The 8,504-nt window shown below is 40.8% G+C and overlaps 2 protein-coding genes across 2 annotated transcripts; one reads left to right on the top strand and one right to left on the bottom strand.

Moving 5' to 3' along the window:
- rps2 (ribosomal protein S2) lies at window positions 1–1,028 on the top strand (the record flags this gene model as incomplete). Its single annotated transcript, XM_036148098.1, is given in 4 exon segments — window positions 1–15; window positions 129–462; window positions 730–821; window positions 902–1,028. Coding segments are annotated over 4 exon segments (522 nt in total), but the record flags the coding sequence as incomplete, so codon positions are not given.
- Window positions 1,029–2,123: 1,095 nt separating this feature from the next.
- On the bottom strand, window positions 2,124–5,110 carry ndufb10 (NADH:ubiquinone oxidoreductase subunit B10). The gene is made up of 4 exons (XM_012872340.3): window positions 4,872–5,110; window positions 4,638–4,776; window positions 2,961–3,100; window positions 2,124–2,274 (listed from the first exon to the last, which is right to left on the bottom strand). Exons 1-4 carry the CDS (start codon window positions 5,017–5,019, stop codon window positions 2,186–2,188), a joined length of 516 nt encoding a protein of 171 aa, XP_012727794.2. The 5' UTR covers window positions 5,020–5,110; the 3' UTR covers window positions 2,124–2,185.
- Window positions 5,111–8,504: the final 3,394 nt, after the last annotated feature.

Genomic DNA, 8,504 nt, shown 5'->3' with positions numbered 1-8,504 from the left:
CGCACAAGGTTTAAGGTAAAAGTCGGATCTGAACGTTCACACACCCCCCCCCCCCCCCCCCCCCCCCCCCCCCCCCTTCGTTTGTTGCACAGTTACCCCTTTAATCCGGCCCCTCTTGTTGTCTGCAGGCCTTTGTTGCCATTGGCGACTACAACGGCCACGTTGGTCTGGGAGTGAAGTGCTCCAAGGAGGTAGCCACGGCTATCCGTGGAGCCATCATCCTGGCCAAGCTGTCGATCGTTCCAGTCAGGAGAGGCTACTGGGGCAACAAGATCGGCAAACCCCACACTGTCCCCTGCAAGGTGACGGGCCGCTGCGGGTCCGTGCTGGTGCGCCTCATCCCGGCTCCCCGCGGTACCGGGATCGTGTCCGCCCCCGTGCCCAAAAAGCTGCTCATGATGGCCGGTATCGACGACTGCTACACCTCCGCCAGGGGCTGCACCGCCACCCTGGGCAACTTCGGTAAGCCTCCTCTGGGCTTTTCAGGCCTGCAGGCGCAGAAACGTGCCTTTGGGTTTCTCCCTGCTCTGCTCGGCTTCACCTCGGCAGTGGTGCTGCTGTCGTTATCGGGAGAGAAAGTAACGAATAATGCACGGCAGAAAGACGTATCAGTGGTCTTCTCTGTTCCCAAAAAAGTGCTATTCAACAAACTTTTTTTTTCTTCTAAAACAGTTCTGTGTGTTTTACTAGTTTTTCTTGTGCATCATCTAACAACTGCCTCTTCCACAGCTAAGGCCACCTTTGATGCCATCTCAAAGACCTACAGCTACCTGACCCCAGATCTGTGGAAGGAAACCGTTTTCACAAAGTCTCCATACCAGGTCAGTAGAACAAATGCTTAAATTTATTTATTTTTTAGTTGTCTGTTCAGTTTTAGTAAAACAAATTTCTTGTTTTGCAGGAGTTCACAGACCATCTGGCTAAGACTCACACCAGGGTGTCTGTGCAGAGGGGCCAGCCCGTGCCACCTCCAACCTCCTAAATGTTTTGTACAAAAGATCGTTTAATAAACGTTCAGACGTACCATGTGTTGGACTTTTTGCTTCTGTTGCAACTTGTGAAAACTGGAATTTGAGTTTAGTGTTTTCTGTGGGGTGGAGAACAAAGATTATATTGGATAAATATCTGATAGGTTATTTTCCAGATTAAAATTTTTAAGGTTAAATTGATTTGCTATATTGAAGTGAAATACATCATTGTCTAACATTTTTACTATAAGTGGGTAAAATGTAATTAAAAAAAATTGACATCAGTGATGAGGTTTTGCTTTCAGACAGCTCAGCCCCCTTAACGGCTCTTAATTTAGGATCTTCAGTAGCCGTATATTTTACCTTTAACTTCAAAAAGTAACAAATTTGTTTGAGCGGCCTTATAGTTGGCCTAATTTCAGTAGGGGTTCCTTAAATGATTTGATGCTGATGTTTTAAAGATTTTAGTTTTTCTGTATTTGCAAAACTGATGCCAAATTATAACCACAAGAAGCTCAATATTCCTAATTTTTACACGGAAGGCTGCACATTTTTTGTAGACATTATGAGAACTGTTATTTCACAACTTTCTCATAATTTACCCCCTAAAGGGAGTCACAAGTCTGACATTGTTAATTTGGGTGTCAGGCTGAAAAGTTTGGGAGCACCTGTTTTGGAGAATATTAAGCGTAAAATAATTCATTCTAAAAGGTCTTTATTACTGTTTAAAAACTATTTTCAAACAGTTGTATCCAAGATAAACCAGCCTTAAAAATCAATGAAATAGTAACTTGCGACATTGGGAAATCAGATGCTAACCTTTTCTAGGGGAGCGGGGGGGCTACTGATAATCAGAATACAAGAAAATTCTGGTCTCAACATTTTGAAGGGCAAAATATTAAGTTCAAGTTTAAAGTATTTCAAGGTTAATTATTTTACATTAAGTATTTTTTTTTAAATGAAAAATCTGGCCTGGTTTACACATAGATTGGGAAATGTAAATATCAAACACCTGGACTGGGAGAAGAGGATCTGTAATGATAAATGAAATCATCTTAACTGAATATAACTTACCACCAGGCAGCACAGGTCAAGTTAGCAGCTAGCTGATTTATAACTTGGTTAAACAATCAACCCATGTACTGAAAGCAAAGACAGTTTTTAATCACATAAACTTTATTTTACAATTAATACACTGGACAGAAAGAGGACTGTTACTAAGCACTCTGGGCCTCAGCTGCCATCATTCGCTCCTTTTGCTTCATTAGACACTTCCTGGCGCTCGCATACGCTCCCAGGTCTCCATCTGGAAAGTAAGTAAGTAAAATTTATTTATATAGCACTTTTCTCAGATAAAAATCACAAAGTGCTTCACAGTAAAATACAAATACAAAAAAACCCCGGTATACAGCAATACTAAACAGAATTTTAAAACAAAATGGAAAGCATACAAACGAAACCATAAAACCCACATGTCTAATCAAAAGCCTGCTTGAATAGCAGCGTCTTTAGTTGCTTTTTAAAGGAAGCAACAAAGTTCAAACAATGTAAAGAGATAGGCAAAACATTCCACAGCCTGGAATGAGCGATCCCCTCTAGTTTTAAAATAAGTGCGTGGGACCACTAACAATGATTGGCCCAGTGACCTCAGACTATGGGTCGGAGTAAAGAATTAAGACCATATTTAAAATTTGACACCTTAAAAAACATCTCTATAAACAATCTAAACATACTCGTGCTTGAACTCAACCTTATTTTTTTGTAAGAATTAGATTTTTAAACAAAAAGATCAACAGATGTAACCTGGTTTTATAGAGGCCATGACCTGCCAGTTTTTGCTGTTTACATAAAAACTTAAATGCAGTAATAATAAATAAAGCCAGTGACCTACACGACTACATATGTGCAAAGTGTTGCATGTCAATACTGATAATAAAAGCATGATGACATCGTCACTTAGATGTAGTACTGCATCAGCAGCGAGGTCCTTACAGCGCGACTGGAAGTTCTTGGACACCTCCTTGAACTGCTGGATTTCTTTGGCGCAGTTCTGCTCGTAGCTGAAGCCCTCTCTCTGCTGACAGGCCCTCATTCGTTCCTGGATCACCTTCACGATCTCCTGATCCACCTTACTGTGAGGAGGTGAAGAAAAACAACAACCCACAGTGATGACCGCGTTCAGGAACACCGGTGAAGATTTCCCCGTCGGACATCTTTATTTAATCCTGTACACAAATGAACAGAATCAAAACCTGTTGGAAATAAGAAGGATAATGAGAACCTGCCCTCATCAACTGGGAAACGACTCGCTGCGAAGTAATGCTGGTTTTTCCATAACAGCTGACTTAATGCTGTTCCAGCATCCACTCCAATAACCTGTTAAAAACATTCTCTGACCAGTCTACTGGTCTCCTTGGCTTTAAAACAGCGGGCGTTAGCGTTGTAACGAGAAGACTTTTAATCTCTCTTCCTTATAAACCAGGTCTTGGCAACCTTCAGAACTGCTTCACTCACTACTGCAGCTGGTCTGGATCCACAAAACCTGCTTGAATCATAAATATAAAAGGTAAGAGTATTGCATTACGCCTACAATACAAATTATTTAACGGGTGAAGGATCACGACCATATCTGTTTGGGTTTTGGAAAAAAAAAAATACAGTCAAAACAATTTTTTTGAATGGAAGCTGTATTATATAAGGGAAAAAAATAAGATAAAACCATGTAGTTTGTGAATTAATGACTAAAATCAGGATTCCTTTAATAATCAGTCTCATTCTGTTGTGGGATTTTTTTTTATTTCTATACTGCACAAAAATACCTGACAATATCCTTTTATATCACGCTGATACTTGCAAGCATTGCTCACTTCTATATTGGTTTTGGCTGAAGCTATTTAGAACAACATTTGAGGGCCTGAAGAACCACATGTGGCTCCAGAGATGCTGGTTCTACACCCATTCGTCCTCTCCTGAGAGGGACCCCCCCCCATCACTGATGGACAATGAGAAGATTCCCACACAGGTTTAGATTTATGTTTTACTGATTTAGAACCTGGTTTTATTTGCAGGGTGCTTGCTCTTTTTCCAAATTAAAATTCCAGACTTTTTCCAGACTTTTTTAAAACTGATATTTTTTTCCCAAGACCTTAACTTTATGTACTTGTATACTTGTGTGCCTACTGCCTACTTCATTGGTTGAGATTGTACAAACTGTTTATTAGAAATGTTCATTTTTATAGGCTAGTATTCAATGAACAAATGCATTATTCACAGTAAATTATGCTTTTACTGATGAAAACGTTTCAAAACATGAAAATCACCAGTACATGAATTTCACATCAAACAAGTGTTTGATTCCATTAGGCTAATATAGTACGTCACCAGTTAGTAAAATTATAGTTTTATAGCCTACCTTCCTATTTCTCATTACACAATACCTTTGAGCATACTGTAAAATTCTACCACACATTTTTTTCCCATACTTTATTAAGACTTCCACACAAAATTCAAGACTTTTCAAGGTCTGGAAAACAGTGTTTCAAAATTCCATACTTATTAAGACTTTCAAGACTTGCGCAAGCACCCTGTATTTGGGATTATATTCCATCATGAGCATTACGTTGCGTGCTTTCTGTCTTATATTCACTCACGCACTGTGCCTTCACTCACTAGTCTCTCCTCCACTGCATCTCCGCCTCGTAGTAGCAGGGGTAATCTCCCTCCTGGCACTCCGTCAGGTCGGGGACACGCCGGAACTTCTGGTGGTAGTAAACCCCCTTGTTTTTTGACCGGATGCTGTCAATAGTATCTGGATAAAGAACGGAGGAGGAGATTTAAAAAACCGAACGAAGGCCGCGCTAGCTTGCACGGCGTCCCGTTGTTAGCCCAGCTAGCTCCTCTTACCCTTAAATGTGGTGACAGGCAGGTCCACGGTGTATAAGAAGAGTTTAGACAGAATTAGAGCCGGGTTGGGCAGCGCCGTCTGCTTGTCCACGGCCGGGGTTTGCCGTGGAGGCTCAGGGTATGCCCCCTTTTCATAGTCTTGGGGCATTTTGCGCCTTGTTTTTGCCCAAGAATGCCCAGCTCCTGCAGTTCGACCTCGACAGAGCTCCTTTCCAGGTGGCGCATGCGCCGTAAGACACCGCGCAATGGCGAATTAGAGGTCATCAAAATAAAAGGTTCAAATTTCGTTTTGCAGCTGCGTATTTATTTTGAGATTAACTTGGAAAGGGATTTCGGAGAGGATAATCCAAAAAAGGCGAAACGATTTCTTTCCCCAAAAGGGCATAAAAAAATATTGAGGTTGAAGGGTAAAGGCAATGGGTTGAACTGTTATACCTTTTAAATACAATAGATGGCGCCAGAGAGATAATAATGCCACAAGTCAAAACAAATCAATGAATTTTAAAATGTTCGATCATCTAAATGAAAATACAACGTGAACATTTAAATGTTTGATGATTTGATTAATGAAAATGCAAGTATTATGAAAATTAGATGTTAAAAAGCTTATTGAATTGTTTTAGTATTGCTTTTATTATCTCATGTTCCTGGTTTGCAGTATTTCGTGAATTTTTGTTTTATCTGCGAGCCTAAGCAGGTAAAGTTAGTCGGCGGGTCTCAAACTTCAATAGACAATTCTATTGTCCTGCAGATAAAGTGCAGATGAACTGTAGGGCAGGGGGTAATAATAATTAAAAACTGAACTATTATTTTAACATATAATCAAATCTAAATTAAATATTTATTTAGTATTTTTTCAGTTTGAAATAAAATATAGACATTGGTTCAAATATTAAAAGATTATTATGTAGAATTGTACATGATGGACAAATAATTCATACAATTTTTTCTACTGTTCATTTGGGAATATTTTTCATAACAGAGCGTAGCTTGTATCACGATATCCTCCACACTCACTGCCACAAAAGACTTTTACAAACTCCTAAAATTAACAATCTTTCCTCTAGAATAGCATAACAACAAACTAAATGACAAAAGTTTAAAAACACAACATTTATTATGAGTAAATTTATTTGTTCTTTTGCAAAATAACCAGTGCCACACTTATCCAGACCCTCGTTGTTAATCCTGTGTACTAGCCTTTTTGTCAGCAGGGCAATACTTACTATTCTCTAATACTATTTCCTACAATTTTGCGTGTCTTATGTCCTCTCTTATTCTCTCCTTTTATCCCATTGAAAGATAACCTGACAACAGCCAGCTGCATGTCTCGCTCCGCCTAGCTCCACTCACATACATCTGGGACATCGCTCATTGAAAATGATTTCCCCAACCAAATTTTTGGTCTGGCCAATCAGAACGCAGGGCGGGTGTTTCATGGATGTGACGTAGTGGAGAAGCGAAGGTGAGATCCCAACAACAATGGCGGCTCGCATCGAGGAAGCAAGCGTTAGCATTGATGCTGCTATTTCTTCCGTGTTATCCAATCTATCTGATATTGTTTCATTAAAAGAACATCAGAGAACGCCTCTGAAGGCTTTTGTTGGTGGAAACCATGTTTTCGCCCTTCTCCCGACCGGATTTGGCAAGTTTTGTTTTCCGCGCAACGCGGACGCGCCCCGGAGCAGTTAGCGGTTATCGCGAACCATATTGGGAGGCCTTTAGTCCTCGACGCGGTCGGCCCGGGATCGACTCCGACCCGCGGCGCTTTGCTGCCTGTCTTCCCCCCTCTTCCTGTCAGCTCACTGTCAATAAAATGCGCGCCACTACAGTGTTTCCTGCAGGAATTTGCTTATGCGAGGCGGACCGACTCGCGGAGCGGGGGGTGTACGACACGTTTTCCGCGGACCGACTCGCGGAGCGGGGGTATCCATGTGTTTTTTCCCTGCCATTCACGCACGCGCGAAAGCAACAACAACAAACTGCGTGTTAGCGTCACTTTTTTTTGGAATGTTGGCGAGGCGGTATGTTGGCCAGATAGCGCTGCGGGAAACCCTGCACTAGAGCCGCAAACACAAAAAAAAAGTTTTTTTTTTTCCTGCGTCGCTCTCATCAGCATCACGGGTTAGCTTCCGTGTGAGTGGTTGAAATAGCACGTCGATAAAGATGACAGACAAGTGGCTTATCCAATCATATGCAAGGAGTTTTGATAAGGCCCAGTCTTCAGTAAAGGCAATTCCTATGGCGGTGTCCCAGATGTATGTGAGTGAAGCTAGGCGGAGCGATACATGCATCTGGCTGTTGTCAGGTTAATTGAAAGACCCTGCAATGATCTTTTTCACTTTTCAGGCAGAGTCCATCAATTTTACTCAAAATGCCTTGAAATATCAAGTTCATACTTAAATGCTACCCAACAAGGATCCAAGGGACTTTTGAAACAGGCCAACAGCATTACCGTTCCATTACTGTACCCTACAATATGCAAACTGCTTTTTTTTCCTGACGTTCCTAGTAATTAGTTAAAGGCTCCCTGACAGTCTGATTAATAAAACAAAAGTCTGTTAAAGAGAGTCAGGGCTGATGATTGTTAGTTTTTAAAGTAAACTTTCGGAATGAGCTGTGTCTACAGGGAAACAAGAAAACTGTTTGATAATATCTGATTCCAGTCTTCTCTGGGATCACTCAGTTATTTTTATATCATATTCCATCTTTTAGTAGATCTATTTTCAGTTGATAACATGAGTATACGAGTGAGTAAACATGCTTATAGAGACCCAAGGAATTCAACTAAACTCTGAAAGGAAGTGGTTGTAGCAACAATATATATACATTGGAGCAAAGTCTCCAAATGTTTAACAGGGTTGAGTTTTGAGCTGAGAAAAAGGTTGGTCTAAAAGCTTCACGTTAGCCTGTATATCCAAGTCTGAGGGTTAGTGCTGAAAGACTATTTTCACTATCCAGGGTGAATCAGCACATTCTGGTTTGCCAGAGATTTACAGCTGCCCACGTTGGCAGGTCAAATTATTTTAGGAGAAACGTTTTATGGTCAGAGGGGACGAAGATTGAGATATTTGCCCACAATGACAAGAATATTGGAGGAGACAAGGTGAGGCTTCTAACCCTAAGAATACTACACTACTATACTGCACTGTCAAGGACGGAGGTGGCTGCATCAAACTGCCAGTGCTACTGGTGCATTGCACAAAATATAACATTAAATAATGCCGATTGTCTCCACATTCTTCAGTTTCTACTTAAAGTCAATAGACAGTTAAAACGCTGACTTATTTCAGTCTTATTAACAAGAGAGTAATGCCAAACACACTTCAGAAGCTGGTTTTGGAATGGATAAAAGAGGCTAATAAGCTTTTGGACTGGCCCCAAACTTAGCTCCATAGAAAGTTTGCAGACTATGCAATGTTGGCGTCAGGGTCCAGGAAATTAAAATGTGCTCTATAATTTCTGATATGAAGCAAGGTTTCATGCTTCAATCTTATCTACACGAGAAGTTTGTCAATTGCTTCAAAAAGCACATGGTTTCACTGCAACCTGTTAGGAGACATTTGTTCAAACATGGGTGGGGATTGCATAAATTCTTGAGTCTGCATGTATAATTTTGATCCTTTTTGGATT

The sequence above is a fragment of the Fundulus heteroclitus genome, chromosome 16 (assembly GCF_011125445.2).
Source record: "Fundulus heteroclitus isolate FHET01 chromosome 16, MU-UCD_Fhet_4.1, whole genome shotgun sequence".
In the NCBI taxonomy this organism is placed as follows: domain Eukaryota; kingdom Metazoa; phylum Chordata; class Actinopteri; order Cyprinodontiformes; family Fundulidae; genus Fundulus; species Fundulus heteroclitus.
This window is presented reverse-complemented; position numbering and strand designations above follow the sequence as displayed.